Genomic DNA, 21,220 nt, shown 5'->3' with positions numbered 1-21,220 from the left:
TTGGCCGGCCGCGGCCATTCTTGGCAGGCAAGAGGCGGCTAATCCTGCCTGGACGCTAATGAACGCTGGCTGGCATCCGCCGTGCGCCATCTTTATGAACCCCGCTGGCTAAGCTGGCATTTAGGTGCTTCTACCTGCAACATCTCATGAAATGTAGGTAAAAAGTTGCCATATTATCTTAAAAATTGAAATTTCTGTTCATTTGAATGATTTTGGGTCAGCTATGTTGAGAAAGGACCCGAAGGAAGTGTCAATACGGATGTGTACAATAGCGTTCATTTATTTTGTCCCTGTGGTTGTTGACATGTCTGAAATGAATTTAAGAAAGAAGAAAAGGAATCACCAGTCAATGACAAGACACAGCTAGACAAAGACGGATTGGACCTCTGTCCAATTTGGAGTCCTCTGGCCACCTTTTCATCATATATCCCGTCTTTGAATTTGCAACCACTCGCAAACTGTCATGCTTTTCCGTCCTCTATTGTTTCTACACAATCGACCCGAGCTCCTGTGAGCGCAATCCCGCCAACCCCCCTTTCCTCTCGCAGCCCACAACCCCCCCTCGCTGCTATTTTTATCCACACGTATGGAAACGTTTTAACGCACACCTGCATGCTCACGTGCAGCCATCCCGCGTGATTTATTGACCGAGCATATAGTGGCTTCTCCCGCTACCTTTTTTTTTTTTTCGTATGCCCACTGAGGTGGTGCACCCGCTCTTCTTCCCAACTCAAAATAAATATATCCCATTTGCAGGCTTGAATAGGTAACGATCAATGCCAGTGTTCGTTCAAGGTGATTAAGCGGCCGCTTGATTAGCGCCGACCTGGTAAAGCTCCTCTGCAAACAGCAAACGTGATTCATTCCAATCATCCGGGTGCAAATAAACACGCCCGCTCACGTACATTCAAAACAAAAACAAACATTGTTTTTGGTGGCCAGAGGGCAAATATTATCCTCAGACTGATAAATGTCAATGGAAAACACGCACGTTCCTTGACTTGGGAGTTGAACTTGACACGAAATAAATTCTCCACATTAGAATGAATTAAAATGGCATAAATCTGTTCCGGATAACTCCACGCACCCGTTGCAAAACACCTCCTTTTTGTGTGATGTAATATCGGGCATTTGAAAGTCATTCTTTTGTCTTCATGGCGAGGCAATAAATTCATGTCACAAGGCAGCTTAAACTTTGACTTTTCAGCCCACAAGCGTCTGCAACTCAAAACCACCACACCGACGTCGGGAATTTTACCTTTGGCCTGTGAGGCTATAAAATAAGATCAACATTGGTATTCTCTCCTGTTGCACACATGTGGGGATTGTTCTCATTGTTACCGTCACCTTTGACCCGACGTGGCTTAAACTAAAGTGTCACGTCACTTTCTGCTCAGCTTCATTTCCTCTTAGTATGTCACATGACCTCGCCCGCTGCCTGCTTGCTATCATTCTGGTACAGTACATCAGCATATAAATGTTATCTGGTTATAAGCAGCAAACTCCATTACCATGTAAAAATGATTACTGTGAGCTGGGTACATTAGCATGTAGACGCTATCTGATTACTATCAACTAGCAACATGTATTAACACGTAGATGGTAACTGGGAGCTGAGGGGCTACCTACATTAGCTCGTGAATGCTCTTTGTCTTGCGAGTGATTAGCTGTATTTGTATGTTGGAGCTATCTCGGGTTTTTTTTTCTATGCTTTCCGGTTACTTTGGGCTAGCCACATTAGCCTGCAATTGCTTACATATTGTCAGCAACTAGCTATAGCATCAGGGTGACATTTAGTGCTCTAGGGCCTAGGTTATAATAGTTTTAACTTGTTTTGTTTTAGTTTGTTTTTCTATTGTTTTGACAATTTGTATTGTTTTAAAATTTTGAAAGTCATTTTGGTAGGATTTTTGCAAATGTTGTTTATTATCTTTAATTAGTGTTTGTATTAGTTTTTAGGTTTTGTTAAATAAGGAATTATTGTTGTATGTGAAAGTAAGATGCACTAAGCACCATTTAACAACACAAACACAACAACACTAACAACAACAACTAGCATAAAAACAACCATTCACAAGTCACTTGCAGAATTTCAAGTGCAATAAGCATACTGCTGCTTCTAAGGTTGGATTAAATACATCAAAACAGAGAGTAAAACCATTCATGAGACGTGTGCTGCATTGGTTTTACTTTTATGTCTTTAGCCCTCTGTCCATCATTATAAACAAAAACAAAATAAGTACTTAATTGCATGCTTTACTTGGTGAGCTGCCAAATTGCTAACTCCTCAAGTGGACTTTCACATTTGTGGCTGTTATTCCCCTTGAGAAATATTCCACTCCAGCACAAGGCAACTGGTTTTATACGCAACAGTACATGGCCCCAAATCTGTCATAAAATTGTCTGAGCTGCAATATACGTAAATAAATGTACCTTAAAAACTCAAGTCAAAAACTCGAAACACGCAAGATATTCTGTTTTCACCAAGGATGAAAATGAATTGTTTCTGTTGAGACTGACATAGGAATTGGGTTAGAAATTGCTGAACGATTACTGGAATATTAATATAGTTGTCGAATTAGTCGACAATTGATTATTTATCGATTAGTCGATTCATTTTGACAGCTCTGCTATGTTTATCTTGCTAAGGACTAGCTACTTTAGTTTCGGGATGCTAACTGATTACTGTATTAGCATGTTGACGTTTTGTGTCATTTGCAAAACATTTTTACCGTCTTTTGCTAAGCCTCAGAGCACGTCATCCCATGGACCTATGCCCCCCCACACACACACACACACACACATACAACCCCACCCTGTTCTCTTTCACTTGTGGATTAAACCGTACCACAAAGAAACATGACTGTTGCATATATTAAATTAAACGCCATACCTGCAGTGCTGCTTTGCACTGATAGTGTTGCTTTAAGCGGCTTTCATGTGTGTGTGCGTAGAAGATGCACAAAAGGAGGCCTGTGATGCTTGAGTGACAGCGGAGAAGCGTCAGCAACTCTCAAATGCGCACATTCAGACAAAAAAAGCGTTGAGTCGCCGTACGTCCCTTTTACAGAGCTTTTTTTTTCTCTGCTCTGCTGTCATCCTTCGGTGCTGCGTTTGGGTTCTGTCCGGATGTTTGAGCGTCGGCCCGGAGAGCAGCCAGGCAGCAAATTGAAAAATAGCAGCGGAGAAAAGAGATTTACGGCTTTTTTCCTCCCTCACACTTGTGTGCTGTGTGTGCGTGTGTGTGTGTGTGCGCCGCTTGTGAGTTCATCGGATTGCCACGTCAAGTGTCAGTGTCAACACGCACACACACGGCGCACACACCTGCAGGGCAGACAAATGTTGGCGTTCTACTGAACTCTAGAAGCAGATGATGGACTCAGCTGACCTGTTTTGTGTGAGCGAGTGTGTGCTTGTGTGTAATGTCACTGTCAATAAGCGCAACCACACAAACGCGTACACATACAGACACACACATACACACATTCCTAACACGCTCAACACTCATAACGCAGACACATATTACGGTTCATCAGCTAATCCAAATAATTGCTAAACTTCCACTTGGATGGTTTTAATCTTTTTCCGTCTTGGCCTGATTACCTCGCAGGATTTTCTTGTAGCCTACCCGTTTTCAGGTTTCCCCCAACATGCGATAAAGTAGCGTCTAAAGAAACTGAAGGCGAACACAAGGGAGGGCCAACATGAAAGTGGCTAACAGTAACGCTACCGCCTTGGGAAATTCCTCGACGACACGGGCTCTCCGCTCGTGGCCTCTTGACCTCTCGCGAGTCGTTTCTAAGACGTTCACGCATGACGAGTGCCCGTCGGACGAGCTGCCTTTGATGCTTAAACCTCTGCCTGCTCTCTGCCGTCACATGAGCTCGTGTGACTTAACGGGTAGTGTGGGAGTTAGTCGGCAAGGTATCGATTAGACAATTCCTCACTTTTTCCAACATTAGCGGAAACCAGCACTTCTAGCCCAACTTGTCTGCTGTCTAAGCAGCTTGGTGTTAGTAAGTCGGCATCTTTCTTGAGCTTTTCCATCGTTAGCATAAGGCACTTCAGGCCTGATTAGTTTGCTGCCTAACTAAACGGGCTGCGGCTGTCAAAAAGAAGGCGCCCATAATCATGACTTCTCTGTCATGTCAGGAACCAGCAGAGGGCGCAATCACTTCAGACCCAACAAGCTACTTTTGAAATCAAGTCTGGAATTTCAACCCGTGAAATTACGTAGAAATGTCAGACACGAGTAGACTCGTAAAAAAGGTCTTCAAAAGCCATGCCACGAAGTCGGCCATTTTGGTTTGCCATCCCACGAGTGCTTCCATGAGCCAGAGAACTTGCCGGAACAATGTGGACGAGTAGCATGGACGCATCTGCTTTGCCCTACATTGTAGCCTCCCTATTGGGTTTGATTTCGTGCGGCCGACTTGACACACCCGTGGACACACAAACACACGCACACAGTCACTTTCACAACTTACAACACTCACTCACTCACTCACTCACTCACTCACTCACTCACTCACTCACTCACTCACTCACTCACTCACTCACTCACTCACTCACTCACTCACTCACTCACTCACTCACTCACTCACTCACTCACTCACTCACTCACTCACTCACTCACATAACATGGGCTACTAGCGCACTCCCTCACACATTCTTCATTTGTGTTAACTCATTCATCAAATACTCAAAGTGATGTGGCGCTGCTGTGTGGAATTATGAGATGTCGCAGCTCTCCACATTGGCCGTCGGTGTGTGTGTCTGCGCAGATGTGTGCATGTGCATACTTGATAAGCACACACTTTTATAAACATGCACAATGCAGCCTCACATACTCTTATCTCTCACAGGGAGGTAATGAGGAGCTCACACACAACACGCACACATACCCACATACACACACACGGTGTGTTATCTCCCGCTTTGTGTCTCAGCTGACAAACAGCCGGCGAGGCGTTGTTCATTTCTCCTCTCCTGGTTGCTTTTTAATCATCAGCAGGCCTCCTCATGCTCCTCACCGTCCTCAGTTTCCTCCTCGTCTTCAAGCGGACATTTCAGCTTCTCCTGTGGGTGTTTTTAAAATCTGGCATATTCCTCCCAAAAATGAAGGTTACCACCATTTGCTTGCAATTAAATTCAATTTTATTTTCCCTTTTAAGTTCTAATCATACAAACGTGAAAATTAATGCAATAAATATTTTCATTCCTAATTTCCTTAGCATGGAGATTTTCAAGATTTTCACACCAATTAAAAAAGTACTTGGCCCTTCATTTGACCAAAATACTGATCATTTTCAAATACAGTAGCAAAGTAGGCCCATGTGTTCAATTTTAAATTAAATCCTGCAACACAAAACTTTAAGCCAGACATGCTAACCAGTGCGACAGTCTTCGTAAGTTTACCAATTGTATGTTAGCTCGTATTGGCTAACACGTGCGACGTGACAGACGAAAATAAAAAGACGTACTCGTGGGTGTCCCGCAAACAGTACTGTTGCGGAATCCGAAGATTCCCTGGGGTGACTGTGAGGATTTTCTTTTTTTAACCATTATTTCTCAACTGTGATGTGCTCAACGCTGAGATGGCGCTGAGATAGGCGACGACTTCTATTTACGGCAAACAAACACATACCAGTGCACAAGTACAAAAGGACAAAAACAAAGATTTGTCAAATTGTGTGTGTTCCTGTTGCAAAAGTCCCCTCACTCTGTACTTTACGTGGAAGCTCTGCATATCCACCCTTTGGCATTCACTTTTTACACAGGTAGGCGAGGAATCTTGATCCTTTGCGCATCCTTTTCTTTCCTCCTTCGTTTGTAACCAAGCGTCGATTTCTATCTTTCGGCAGATAGCAGGAAGTGTTCACTAATAACAGCATTCCGACAAATTCTAATTTGCCGCTCATGCCGTGTGTGTATTAGTGTGTGTGTTGGAGCAAAAAAAAAAAAATTGCATTGAACATCCTCAATTTTTATTGACCATTTGTTACTGGATGTTTGTTTGTGATCATTTGTTTGTCAGTTTAAACAATACAATCAAAACCACAAAATTTATATCTCGGCATTTTGCGACCTCGCTGCTATTTGTTTTTCCATTTGAAAAAAAATCCTTTCTCAGTCCAATCCTCAGGGGTGTCGCAATTGGCCAGCGCTGATGGTGCCGCGTCTGTTTGATCCCTCGCACCACACTTCCCAAAGGGACACCGGACTATGGACGGTCGCCATTTTGAAAGAAAAAATACAAAAAGTCTTTTTGATGCCGTTTGAAGCGGTTGAGGGTCCTGACTAGGGTGACACCAGTTTCCATGGTGACTGAGTATCAGGCCAGCCAGGGATGTGCTGTTTATCTGTCTGGCCTCGTTCAGGTGCGTGTGTGTGCGAGCGTGTGTGTTTGGCTCAGTGCGCGTGTGTGTCCTGCAGCGCTACATGGACAGCTAATTGTATTTTAATTATAAAAGCATCAAGTCAGACGGCTTCCTCCTCCTCCTCCTCCACAAAGTCAATGAAGCGTCAAAGTCTGTTTTCAGCCTGCTGCTTTAATGCAAACTAACTCGTCGCCTTCACATGACATTTCAACTCCAAATTAACTCGGCCGTGCAAACTAGAACGTGGCGACTGTGTTGCATTTTTAGCAACTTTAAGTCGACTCTCACGCATGCAATTAATAGCCGAGCGGACATATTAGTTTCCGTCAGGCATCTGCATGGACAACTGTTGTCTAGATGGGTCACCAAATATTTTTAGTGACTCTCATTTTTAGTTACATTGTTTGGTACATAATGAGTCAAAGGTTGCTTTTGCAAATGTGACTTTGTGTTTTCTGTGTGGTTAGTTTTAAGTTCAAGGCAATCTTGACATGTTTTTGGCTATTGTGCTAACATATGACATATTTCCAAAATATGACTCAATTTGATTTCTTGTTGGTTAATTACTGACCTCTATGTGATTGGATCATTGCTTTATAATAGTTGCTAAAATAATTGGGAATCTTTTGCCAAATTTGTCATGTATAAGAAGCCAAAAGCCTTCATATCAAAATTTAATTTGATTTACAACTCATTGTTGATTTGTTGATTTCTACCTTGTGATTAAACATGGACACTTTGTAGTTTGAGGTTTATAGGCTATCTGATCACTATACAAGGGCATACAATTAGAATATTCACAGATCCTGAAAGCCTTCGATGCAGCCTTCGATATGATATGTGACTTGATGGGGTTTTGTCATTGGTCCTTTTCTTGGCCATCGCGAATAATGTTACAATTTTGCGTCTTTACCCAGCTGCCACACCGTCGGGTGACTTTCTCTACGGCCAATCAGGCGCAAGACCTGCAGGATGCGTCGCAGCACAGCTACTACGACAGCGGACTGGATGAGTCGGAGACTCCCAGCTCCAAGTCGTCATCCGGGCCTCGGATCGGCCCACTGGCGTTGCCCGAGGACCACTACGAGCGCACCACACCTGACGGCAGCATAGGTGAAATGGAACACCCCGAGAATGGTGAGTTTACTCTTCGCCGTCCGGTTTGACCGAGTTTACGATGTCAGGAATCCCATCGTCTAATCGGATTCCCACCATTCCCCGCGCAACGCAATCAATATGCAACATAATCAAGTCCCACGGCTCAGCGCATTAACATCACAATTATGCAAATGACGGCCAGTCCAACCTTCCATCAGCTCCACTTAAGAATCCACAGGGGGAGGCTCGTCGGGGTAAGTGGAATTGGGTTGGCCCTCCGTAACGTTTTTGTCAGCCCGATAACGTGTCGGCTCACTTTGTGTGCGCACCGTGTGTAATGTGGTGGCTTGGAACCCGAACAGGCTAAAGGCACACTTTTTTTTAGCGTTGCGTTTCTTACCTCGTTCTTGAATCGACCTTGTTTAATTGGCAAGGTGTCTTCAACCCAAAACATGTTTCCTTTGTTAATTGTTGAGTATGCAAGGTGCGATTTGTAAATTTCATTACATTTGATTTGATTTACGACTTAATGTGCTGTGTTTATTTGGTGGCCCTTGTTGCTTAATCTTTTAGTTGTATGATAGCCAATGTTTTAAGTGAAAATATAATACAATCCAAATTTTAGATGGCTTCTAATTGTGGAATGAAGAACAGCTAATTAGGATTAGCTTTGTAATGTGAACGAGTTCTGTAGGGTTAATTCAATCAGTCTTAATTATGAATGATGTTATCATATATTCATATTTCATTATGTTATATTATGAAATACCTCTTGAGGTCGTCATCTCGTACAGGTCAAAATTGATGAAGCTAACTAATGGACTTAGGTTGAGATGTTGCTTGTAAGATACATCCAATAATTGAATCGTACTGTTTAGCATTGTACGTGTGTGTGTGTGTGTGTGTTAAAGCCCAAATAATCAACTGTAGAATTTTATTTACATCCATTTGTGTCAGGTCCAGTATGTTGAAGAGAATGAGAATTAAAATGAGTGGTGTTCAAAAAGCACATTTGTGACACCATTCTGTGTCACATTTATTAATTAAATACTGGCGTTATTAGTCGCTATAGCAACAGCTACATGCTGTAAAAAACATGCAATTCACAGATAGCCGCATCACAAAATATAATATATATATAGTTTTAGCAATATATATGCACACATGTGAGGCCTGCAGATTATATTCTAGATGAAATCCAGATTAGCAACCCCATATCACCGTAATCCACCAAGGGGCATTAAGTGTACCAAACGGCCGCTCAACTGGGGTCGCGAGTCACGGGCAAAAGCTGGTCCATCTGCCAAGATGCTGCACCCGCCGGTGTGTTGTTGCTCGTGTGTTAGCCACGTGCTATGTGAACAACTAAAAGGAAAACTTTATTGACCACTTCGCAGACTTCCCAGGTGTCTTACATGAAAACCTGTGGACCTTCATGTCAAAAGCCAGAAAATTAAAGAAGAAACCGACAAGCATCCACTTGTTGTATGCTCCGGGGTTTTGCGAGATTGCACGTGTGTGAGACAAACCATGTGTGAGAGTGTATGACCGTGAAATGGTGTGTTTGTGACAAAATGTGTGAGACTGTGTATCTGCACGTGCGCAATTGTATCCATGTGTGTATGTGAAAGAGAATGTATGTGTGTGTGTGCGCGCTTTGAAGTGCGGAGGATAGGAACAAAGTGAGGATGATGAAGATGAAGAGTGCAGATAGAAAATCTCACACCGACTGATGCGGGCGGCAGATATAAATTCGCAAACACACACACACACTCACTTACATACACACATGCAGGCAGACTCCATTTTGTGCCTCCTGTCGCCGGCTCAACTCTCAGCAGACCTCATTGAAATCCCTTATCATCTTCATCATCACCATCATCGTAATGCTCTCTCCTGCCACGCACACTCGCCACCGACAGGAAGTGGACACATTAGCGGCGCAAAGCAGGCTAGAGCCACCGGCATTAGTGTCCATTACGAGAGCTTTTAGAGTGCAGAGAGATGCAAGCGAGCAGATCTTCATGAAGCAGGAACGCAAGCCAATGTTGCGGACGGCACCGCCGCCGCCTCTCATCATGATGAGGTTGTTCGGTCTCTGTGTTCGGCTAACAATTTTGACAGCAAGGCATCCCGAAAAGTCATTCCCAACTAACTCGTACATTGCATAATTTTTTTGTATTTAGTCGCAAGTTGATGACATCACAGCATGTTGAGGCTATTGGTTGATGCAGGTTGAATATGTCATAATGGATGACGTGATGACATTATTCCACACGTCGGTGCCTATGTGTCAAGTTGATGATGTCACGAGTGACATTGAAGATTGAGGATAGGGCAGGTTGATGGCGACGCCATGACGTCGTAGCATGTTGCAGATCTGTTTTTCCTTTTTATACATACGGTAAACCTTTTTTTCTTGGCTCGTGTAGTAAGTTCAAGTTTTTTCCACGAGGTACAATAATGCTGGAGGAGTTACACGACGAGGACGTGGATCAGGCCAACATATATTTCCTCTCTTGGCAGCTTGCTTACTTTGCAAAAAACTAATAATGGCTCTCACACACACACACACACGCGCAGTCATTAGAGCCGGCAGTGTTCGAGTGTGTTCAAAGGCTTTCCAGGCTGAACAACGCACACGCTGGCAGCACCGTTGCGTAACCATGAAAGCGGACGTCCACGCTTTTGGAAATGGGACACTCACTGAGAGATGGGCTGACGAAACTGCCGTCCTGAGGAAGAGTGCGTGTGAGTGTGTGATGCTCATTAGCCGGCAGATAAAAGCGCCACTGATAGGCGAGGTGATTCCTCCCCATGGAAGCACACACGCATCTTCCTCTTCTCCGTTTCTGTGTTTTGCTATTTGTGTGGCAGAGTGATCGCTTGCTGTGATGTGGAGGAGCTTTGCGGGGAGCTCTTCCCGTGCACCCCCCCCTCTGCGTCAATGGATGTAGAGAGGATACGAGGTAGATTTATTTCCAGGTCTGTTGTTTATTTCAGTTTATCTGTGTTGGACGTTTTGTAGACACACATAAAGCCTTTTATACGGAACACAGCAAAAGAGAAGATTGACACCATTGTTTGTGTTCACACAGCAACACAGCAGCGATGCTGTTCTGTCTGTTAGTAATCAACCCAGGAACAAGGTTTAAACAAGACAGAATTTCCAATTAGCCTTTTAAACAAGGATGGGCCTTATACCAGTTTCCAAGTCAGGATGCAGGTGTTTTCAAAATACAAAAGTGTCTGAGCCAGGTGAAAGGCTTTGGGTTACAAGTTACTTTTAAAGTACGGTCTAAATTTAGGATTTCAAATGAACGTTTCAAGCCAGAGTTGGGGTTCGAAAAGACAGGGATGAGGTTTCAATTTAGGGTGTTGCGTTAAGGGTTTGAAATTAAGGTGTCAAACCAGGGTTAGGATTAAAAATGAAGATTTCAAGACTGATTTTGATACTGTGACCCCATTCACATGATCCCCTTTTTCTGGTTTCTGCGTAAACACACGTCATTTAGAGGCGCCGGAAATGTAGATAATAATAAGCATAACATAAAACAATCCGTATATGTGACATGATGGAGGTTAGCGGCACGTGTCGTTGTGATCTAAAGGCGGGTTGCCCAAAGCCGCAACCCGCTGGCTCTTGGCTCAGCTCCTGTCCTGCCAGCTGTTCCCGGTGAGTTCTGACGATGCAGATGGCCCAGCGACCGGCGGGAGGTCTGGGGTCAGTAAGCCGTCCAATGAGAGCACAAACTCAGCAGGGGAGTTTGCCACAGGTCTGGTCGCTAGGTTAGCGCTGCATTATGGGATCTAATGAACGCAAGGCGCAGTGTGCGTGATCTCGGCGGGGGATGTAAACAGGTGTGTGCATGTGTGTATGAGTGCGAGTGTGTCCCTGGTGTGTCCAACTTTGTTTTCGTGCTGACCTGTCCCTGTCCTCAGAGATAGGTCGCCATGGAAACAAGGAGACACCCACTGCTGGTGTTGTGGTGGATGATGGGGTTAATTGTCTATGGAAAGTTACCTGACACACGCACACACATACACACATATGCACGCACACACACACGCACGCATGCATATTACATTTCGGAAAGAAAATGAGTACGCTTAGTGGCACACACATAGAATGTTAAACACTTTCCTCTCTATACAAGAGAAATCAGCAAAACTAAGAAAAAAATTAGATCAAATGCATGTTAGCATTGGCTACAGGGTTATGCTAATTTAGCAATTTTGCTTAGCATTAGGCTTATGTGTATATGCATTTGCATCCAGTGTCTGGGTTTGCAATTGGTTCGTGAAAAAAGAAAAAAATCATAATTTTAATGTCTTCAAATATCTTTAAGTGGGACAGTAAAACGTATCAAGTGAACACAAGTTGCAAGGCAGTTTAGTTAAGAACATTCTGGGACATCCTGCCAATGACTTCCTGTGTCAAAATAAAAGCTTTCCCTAGCTGCCTCCCCTTCACTTCAATTAAAATGTTGTCGGAGGCAATTAAAATGGGTGGCGGCTGATGGATTAGCCGTGGCTTAAAGGTGCACGCTGGCCTCATAGCGCCAATTAAATGTCGCGCACGCTAATTAATGAGCAGCTCACAGTAAACGTACAGTCTTAAACCAATATTGGGGGAAAAAAAAAACACTCAAGCGTTTCCTGTCACTCACTCTGATGCTGATGACAGGATTAAAAAAAATTAGCGCTAATGTGGCTGGACGAAATAAATATTAGACTTTAATGCTGTAACTCAGTAATCCATTCCGAAATGTGTCTGATTGGCACAAAATCCAACATGCATGTTCATCATGACGTATGGAATCAAAATAAAACGATCCATTTTGGGCTTGTGTCTTTTTGGTTTGAAGTTTCAGAAATATGTGTATCATCATTATGCACCCATTAGTGTTGAAAATATGAGACAACATTTAGTACATGTTCATTACCAAGGCCAAGAATCAAATTCCAACCTATGATAGGAAACAAACAGGTAGTCAGCCATACGGACCTGAAAATGGACTTCAAACCGCTTCAAGAGTCATCATTCCAAACCAATCGGGTTACTCTTGCAGTACCAGATTAAAATTGAGTGACCGTATTCACCCACATTGCACCTGTTGCTAACCAACAGCTGCCACCTTTGGCGCCATCTCAAACCAGCAGGCGTTTATTTGTGTTTTTTTTTCTTTTCTGTGTGTGAAGTAGAGCAAATGGTAGCTCGTTGCGCTGCCTTCTTGTGGCCACGCTGCGAAGGCTTTGCCAGGTCCTTCCGAGCATCCACCCGCCCGCCAATTATCCGCCCTGCTGGCGTCCCTTCAGCCGAAGCAAGCGGCGATGAAAGTGGCCACGTTTGAGCGGACGCCTCGGCATTCATCCGCCGGGCGACCTCTCTGACCCGTCGGCACAGGCCGGCCAATTAGGACTGAGGCGTGAATGGAAAGATGGGGGCGGATGGGGTGTTCATGCAGGGCGGTTGTCACGGCAACACGTGCTTTTGATGCTTGCTATTTTATGTGGGCTAACAGACAGAGCGCGGAAGAGGGCAGCGGTCCAAAGCCAGGAGGTAATCGTATGTTAAGTCTTGAATTGACATTGAGTTGACAAACACTTTTCCATAAATTGTAAAATTAAAAAATACAATGGATAGATAGACCCGTCTGAAGTTTGCTAGAGAGCATTTGGATGATCCAGAAGAGGATTGTGAGAATGTCATATGGAATGTCAAACTACAGACTGTACTGTCTTAACCAGGGGGGACACGTCTGGCACTCCAGGATTTGAGTCCCTGGTTACTGATGGTAGTCTTTGTTACTTTGGTCCCAGGTCTCTGCACGTCATTCACTAGGGGGACCTAGTGTGGTTCTGGGATTTTGGTTCACCGTCCTTGTGATCATTTTGACCCCACGGGGTGAGATCTTGCGTGGAGCCCCGGATCGAGGCCATTATTGACCAAAAACTTCTTTTTCATCATAATTTGCAAATACATTCTTTAAAAATCAGACAATATGATTTTCAGAATATTTAAAAAAAAATTGTGTGTCATAGTTGTGTACCTATGAAGACAATTACAGAGAACCTGCACAACTGGTGGCTGACTAAATGTTTTTTTGCCCCACCGTGTGTGTCTTTGATAATACCTTTTGAAACTTTATTGTTCCATGTGATATTATACCTGAAAACCTGCGCCAGCCATGAAAAGAACCGGTCTGAAGCAATGGGGGATAGCTGTTTGGCCACCAGCCTTCTGCTTCACAGGATTTTTAGCAGATTATGAAGGGAGGTTTTTGGGGAGGGGAGACGTCGGGATGGAACAAAAAAGACGGCGGCTAATCCACAGTGACCCTCCACTAATCCACTTATTTGTCACGTATTAGCGCAACGATCCCTCCCGAGTTAATCAGGTTTTCCGCCCAAAGGGTTTCCGACACAGCGGGGGTAAGTGTTCGTCCAAACAAACATGTCTGCGCTCAAATTTGGAGTTTATTATGGTCTCAGCTACGTATGCTTCCATGCTCATAACAATAATTTTCTGGAAACATTTCCAGGTTTGGGTTTTTAGGATGTCTTGAATGGGCTTCGAGTAAAAAGGGTTATTGGGTTAATGGGTGAGTTACGTTGATTAGAGAATTGTATGAATGAATTGGGTTAGTATTGGATTAATGTTGGATTAACCCTGAAACCAATCTTTCTCTTGGGTCTTGAGTTTTTGGGTTGTGATAGGAATCCAGGCTATATATTTTTCTCTTTTTTTCTAGGTTTAAATTGATTTGAGAATAACAAAGATTTATATGAAGGATAATTTGAGTTAGGATAAATATTTCGGGCTTGTGGCTAGCCCAGTCTTTGAAAAAGGAAATACCGCAGAGATTTAAATTTCACAGAGATTCAAATTGAGGAAAGATATCTTTTGAACCACATCCACTCGTCAAAACATTTTGTAAACACGTAGACAGGGAAACGTTTCAACACTTGAGGTCGTGTGACTTTGTGAGGAAGGACGAGCGATGAGGAAGAAGAGCGAGGAAGTGTAGGCAGATGATGTCAGGATTAGACGTAGACGGGCAGGTAATCCTGGTTCAGGAGCTCGTTAGCCTACATGCGACTAATTACGATGAGATTTGTACTGCAGGCCGCTTACTGGGGGACAAGATCAAGTTAACAGTTTGATGGATTGATATTTCTTCAAATTATAATTATTTTGTGGTTTTTAGAACAAAACCAACATTTTTTGGGAGACTTTCATTGCTAGAGCAAACATGCTACTCAGCTTGTTAGTTTAGCATCAGAGATGCTCCAGTCCAGTCCACGTCCTTTGTCAGTTTTACTGTTTCTGCAAAATTTTGGTGAGCTTGGACATTTTACTTGGTAAGAAAAAGTTAGTCTATTTTACATCTTGGAGATTGTTGTCATGTTTAGGATTTGGCCTCTACTTGCTAGAAATTCCTGCACTTCTTTTAATATTGCTGTTGTTTTGACTCATCTGATTAAAATCATTAATCTAGTAATACCCTGAACAATTGTGACTCTCAACAATCCTGATTGAACCCAAAGCGGAAATCTCTCGCTTGTGGTCAGTCGAATGAAAGCTGAGACAAAAATGACAACAACTGCAACATGCCCCGAATGGCCAATTCCGAAAAAAAAGTTGTCTCTTCCTCACTTTCTTCCTGTGCCATTTCCTTCTCCTCCTCCTTGTTTTTCAAGCGTTTGGGTATTGGCTTTTGACTATCGATTGTCACGCTTAACTTACTTACGGCCTTGGAGTGTTTTCATAAAAAAGTATCACGTACTGAAGTGATTTCGTTTTTTTACTTCAAAGTAAATGATTGCCATTTACAGGAAAATCGCCTGAAGTCATCCACCTCATTAGCGCCGCGATTCCTTCTCTTCACTCCTTCAGCCAAATCTTTAATGTTCTGATCGCAGTTTTTTTGGGGGTGTGAACTCATAGCACCAAAACACCATCTTGAATGTGATAGATGTCGTGTGGCAGGAAAAGACCCCACAAACCGAGTCCGCAAATCACTTGGCCAGTCTCAATCGAATTCCCGACCCACAACCAATCAGAAGCCGAGATCCAGGTGCATCCGCTATACGGCGAGCGGGCTGAACCGTGATCCGCTAGCCGTGATTGGATTATCCCGTCACCCGCGGCGCGCGATCTGCCCATCCTGCCTAGGCTCGCCCGGCCGCATCCCGGCCTGGCTGATCCTAAGCAGATTTGATAGACAATAGCATTATATGTCATTACGCCCGCGCCACATGGCTTACATTAACACCGGGCGGCAGGACGCCAGGGAGGGGGCGGACGTGTGGCAGGTACCAGTGGGATAAAGCCTCTTTGTCTAACTGAATTCTTCTGATGGAGCCCCAATGTACATTTGGGACTGTCCAAACTCCAACCAGGGAGCCATTTGTGCCCTGTGACATATACTAAAATTCACTATTGTGTAAGGTTACTGAAACAATGCCATCCATAAAAAAAACACATCACACTTTTCCTGCCTACCTACAAATCTAGCGCAAAGCGCAGTCCAAGCGCTTTTCAGTTTTCTTTCTTTTGGTATTTTGGCGCAGGTAGAAAGAGGCGTTTGCGCCGTTGTGGGAGTGAACACAACCAACCGATGGTAGCTGCTACCCTCATTGCCTTTACATTCAGTGCATGAGAGTCGCACGGTCTACTTGGCGCAAGCAGTTGCTGGAGTCCATTCGTAAGATTGGGGCAAGCCAAGTTCAATTAAAAGTAATCGTAGGAAGATCTCCGCAGCCCCACAAATAGTCAGGAGTGTGCTATTAATATATGATTAATATATTACAATGATACATTCAATGAATTGATTTCTACGATGATTCATGATAGTCATGACTGATTTTACCTTAAACTTTATATTTAAAACTCCACAAAAATACAAACAACACACACATGCAAAAACACACACACACACAAACACAGCGTGTCAATGTTGTTCAGCAGCAGGAACATCCGTCATGCAGCATCACTGAGGGCCACAGATCAGAGTTCATACTGGTGGTGGTGGTGGGGGGGTACAAGGACGGAGCCTGGGGGGCCACGCACACACACACACACAATGTATGGTGACACACATACAGGGCGTCCCGGATGACGGGGTCACCTCCCCCGCAGCGCAGAAACATTTTTCTTCTCCCGTAGGATGACAATGTCAGAACGTAACAACCTTCTTCCTCTTCGTCCTCTTGTTCCATTAACGGGGCGCTCTGTTCGCTAGCAAGCCAAGGCCGTCAGTGTACAGAGCAGCAGCGTCTTCATTTTCGTCCTCGTCACACCGGCTCACAGCCCAGATGTCTCGGCAGATGTTTGCCGGGTGGCCGGCCGATTCACATGCTTCGGGTACATCCGACAAGTTCCCGACCGGGTGGCAGGTATCTTGTTCCGCCTCACTCACCTCAATATCACTTCAGGACAACACGAGAAAAACTAATAATACCTTTAAAACTTAAGAAATATTATTCCAAGAAAGTAATCAGACTACTTTCTACATAAAAAAACAAGACTTTTCATATTGTAAATCTCAAACAACAACTGAAGAAAGACATTTTTGCCACAACAACCCTTCCAAATTGGTGTGTAACCCTGGTGTGTGTGTTTTCACACGTTTGTATACTGAGAGGAAGTCATGAGTCACATCTCAGAAATACAACCGCATGTGTGCAAAAATATATAGCCATCAGTGTGCGGCAGCACGTAAGCGTTGAGATTCATGTCCGCCTCCACTTGGGTGTACCTGTCGTGAAGCGTTGTGCGTGTGCTTGTATACGCGTGTGTGCGTTGTTTTCTGGCGCATATCTCACACTTGTGACAGGAAGTCAATTTCCTATTTGCAGTTTGTTGTGGTGACGATTGGTCCAGTCGGAGTTGATTTGTCTTCCTGACGACCAATCGGATCCCCCCTCCCGATGGATTTGTTTGTGTCATTATTTACATCCGTTTCTTGATGTAATGTAGCACTTTTACATCCAATTTTATCTTTGGTACACCTTTAATCGAGTATATTTTCAACACATCTTTTTGGTGTGGTGCAATTGTGTAGATATTTGTATAGATCTAATATAGATTTATACATCTAATATAAATCTACATCAAACAAGGACTTACTTTATGTCGTTTATTTTTTACCTGGATCAATTTTGATGCTCGTCTGCACCTCCATCATTTGGAATTATTATATTTACATTATATTTAATATCTAAAGTATAATATTTACATCAGGTTTAACATTTGCATCTCTAATGTAGCATAATCACATCATATTTAATGTTCAATTGACTTCTAATGTAGCACTTTACATATGTCATGTATTTAGCGCAAATGTAATATATTTTTTTGATGAGCATTGCACTAATGTAGTATATTTACGTCATACTTAATGTCTATACACTCCCAAAGTGTCATATTGTGATTCTTATATAAAAAAGTAAATCACAGCACTCTGGAACAAAACTATTCATCTACTGGTGGCATTCCACTTTTACGAGGAGTTTACAAGATTAAAACTGGCAGGAAATGTATATAAGTCAAATTTAAAAAATGAGGTGAGTGTATTTGGGGTGGCTGTAGTCTAATTTGTGCCAAAAGAGAAACATTTCTCTTTTCGATGAAGATACAGGCATTGGGGCATTCAAGTGTTTCAGTTTGCAGAGGTATCGTAGAGTGTAGACGTTTAAGTGAGCAGGATGGGGGAAAAAAATTCAAATATCGCACAGTGGTTGACGGATTGTGATGTCAGTAGCTCTAGACTCTGACGGTGTCTGGGGAGAAGCTGCATTTTATTTTTTTATTGATCTGGCTGTCGTGTGTGCCATGTTTATTGTGGTGTATATAGCTTGACATGATGATATTCAGATCCTGTTTTGTGTCCCATAACCCTTTAAAGTCGCATATTTACATATATCATCTATGTCTAACTTATCATAGCTATGTCATATTCTGTCGATTTAAACACACTTCTAATGTTGCCGCATTCATTTCATATTTCGTCTCAATACCTGACATCGTGTAACTTCAGTTTTGGTTTTTTTTTGCTGATCAAATCACTTTTCAATCCACTTTTTTCAAGGTGCATGTACTTCAAGGGTCAGGAACAAAATGAACGCTTGTTAACGGTAGCGAGATGCGGGTGCCCGAGGCTTTTTTTTTTTTTTTTTGGAAGTCAAGATGGAGACAGCGCCGAAACAAAACCTTCTTTTAAAGCGGGCGGGCGGGTGGGAGAGGCATACTGCTTTAGGAGTGTCGGCGTCGGCGACGCTTCTGCTTGCACCTCCATTGTGCGGTGCACAAAAGAGCAAATGAAAAGGCGGCCGGGTGTGTGAATGCGGCTTGAAAAGGCAGAAATTCAAAAGGCCCGGCGGATTATCTACTAAAGCTACACGAACGTTCCGGGCCAAGGACTCGAGTGGACCTCGCTCATGCTAACATGCTAACATTAAAAACGTCTTATTTGATTCATTTTCCTTTCGTGTAAACGTCTGAAAAGCTTCACACCTAGAACGTGTTTGCGTTGTCACGCCGGTCCATTCAGTCAAACTGCTGCCTCCATTGACCTGTTGAATTCACTTTTCATTCCAATATTTGGAATTCCGCACAACCACCGCAACGACAGACACCGGTGGATACGATCAGCACATTTTTCTGAGTAGATGATCAAGAACAGGCGACACATTTCTGCTTATCACATCATCCCTGAGCGAGAGAAATGCCAATAGGTTGGAAAACAAGAAGACAAGAGGAAGAGGTAAAAAGAAAAAGTAGGAGAAGGAGGATGAAGCCAAGTGAGGAGGAGGAGAGAAAAGAAAAGGGGACAAACAGGAGGATGAAAGGGAAGAGCGGCAAGAGAGGGAAGAGAAGTAGAATGAGGATGACTGGGAGGAAGAAGAGGAGGAGGAAGAACAATGAGCAGCAGCGGGAGGAGGAAGAAGGGACGTGGAGAGAGAGGAGAGAACAGAAGAAGAAAATGAGGATGAGGAAGAAGGAGAAAGTGAGATGGAGGACAAAGACGAGAGAGGAAAAGGAGACAAATGCAAAAGGGGAGGAGAGGAGGAAAAGTTAAAATAATGATGAGGCGGAGGAGACAAATGAGGAGGAAGATGAGGAAGAAATTGATAAAGAGAGCTGAGGTGAAAATGAGTATCGGGAGAGAAAGGAGGACGAAGAGAAAGGAGGAAGAAGAGGAGGAAACAGAAGCCGAAGAGCAACAATCATCGCCGACCGACAGCGAGACTCTATTTAGTGTTCTTAAAAGATTTAAATGACATGCACACACGCATCACTCTTTTTTTGTTTTTTTTTGAAGGTGTGACCTACGTGTCATTCTTTCTCTGGAGTGTTTTTTTTCTCTCCCGCGCATGTCCTCTCAATGCCTCCTCATCTCATCTCATCTTGTCTCCTCTCGTGGTCTTTTTTTCCTCTCCTTTGTGATTCCTTTTTAAATCCTTTTCCTGACTTTCTTTTTCCACTCGCCTTTGACGGACTGGAATTTTTTTTCTATCTTGACTGCAGCCGGTTAAGTCGGAAGTGCGTCACTGGCATCCTTTTCATGTGCGACACAACGCGCTACGTCCGTGCGACACGTGCTTGCCATCTTCACCTTCACTCTGACTGCGACTTGTCTTCTCTGAGCAAGCGCATCCATTTAAGTGTGAAAAAACTCTTGTGGGACAGAGTAACTTTGCCATACATTTATTACTACACAATGGATTAGGATCATTTAATACTTAATAAAACAAACTAACAATGACCAATTTGGCACCATCAATTGAAATTTTAGCAAAATTGCTCATAGACTCGACAAACATTAAAAAGGGACGTCTTGTGTAAACAGTTGGCAACAACTCAGAGCGACTAGTGATGCCGTTATTTTCTGGCTTAAAATGTATGTTTGTCTTTCAGCATGATGTAATTACCAGTGATGTACGCTAACTGTGCCTATGTTTAACAACATGGCGTCGGGTGAAGACCCCCATTAAAGATTAATTTCCATGCACATTAAACGTGAGTGGCGGCCATTAGTGCATTTTAGCGTCTTGAAGGAGCTGCGACCATCTTGTGAAAACGTCCGGCGGCACGCAGGACTTCTTTGCTGATGTGTTTGTTTGCTTTGAGGCAATCTGCTTGCGACACGCGCCGCTTATTAGCATAAAACAAATATTTGCTGTATTTCCTCAGCGGAGTGTAAATGACTGCAGTCAGAAGAGACCGTTTGTAATGAGGAACACGCCAAGACGCATCATTTTTATTTCATACTTCAATCACACTTTATTAGCGCGGTTAAGTACGTATATGTATTCATAAATCTCTCCAGGGCCAAAAATGGCTGCTTCAGGCAGATTTACTCTGTATTTCCAGGCAAGGATTCTGAGATTTCGTTGTGGGTCTACTCATGTTTAGCAAATATCATGTCGCTAACTGAACTGGCTTTCGAGTGTTGACTTTTATTTTTTTATCTAGTTGAGCCAAAAATGTCTGCTTTGAGTCAAAATGGTAATTTCTTTTTTTTTTGGCATGCCTTCATTGACATTTTTTTATGAATCATGATAGACATGTCTACCGCATTTCATGCTACTTAGTCAAAACGGCTTAGTTTTTTTTTTATAAACCAGTTTTCTGCAATTGAGCCACATAAGACTAAAATGGTCGCTTCGGAATGTGTTCTTACGAAAGGAAAAAAAAGTGCTAACTTGCTTAACTTAATTAGTAAGTAGACTGC

At 43.3% G+C, this 21,220-nt stretch overlaps 1 protein-coding gene across 1 annotated transcript in view; it reads left to right on the top strand.

Annotated features, from left to right (window-relative positions):
• Positions 1 to 21,220, top strand: part of LOC133154115 (protocadherin-1-like) — a 75,996-nt gene that overhangs the window by 33,800 nt on the left and 20,976 nt on the right. Inside the window, exon 4 of the mRNA XM_061278564.1 lies at positions 7,298 to 7,517. Within this exon, the coding sequence (XP_061134548.1) occupies positions 7,298 to 7,517 (220 nt within the window). The remainder of the gene's footprint in view (positions 1 to 7,297; positions 7,518 to 21,220) is intronic.

This window comes from Syngnathus typhle, linkage group LG1 (genome assembly GCF_033458585.1).
Source record: "Syngnathus typhle isolate RoL2023-S1 ecotype Sweden linkage group LG1, RoL_Styp_1.0, whole genome shotgun sequence".
In the NCBI taxonomy this organism is placed as follows: domain Eukaryota; kingdom Metazoa; phylum Chordata; class Actinopteri; order Syngnathiformes; family Syngnathidae; genus Syngnathus; species Syngnathus typhle.
The sequence above is the reverse complement of the archived record's forward strand: the minus strand, read 5'-3'. Positions and strand labels throughout refer to the sequence as shown.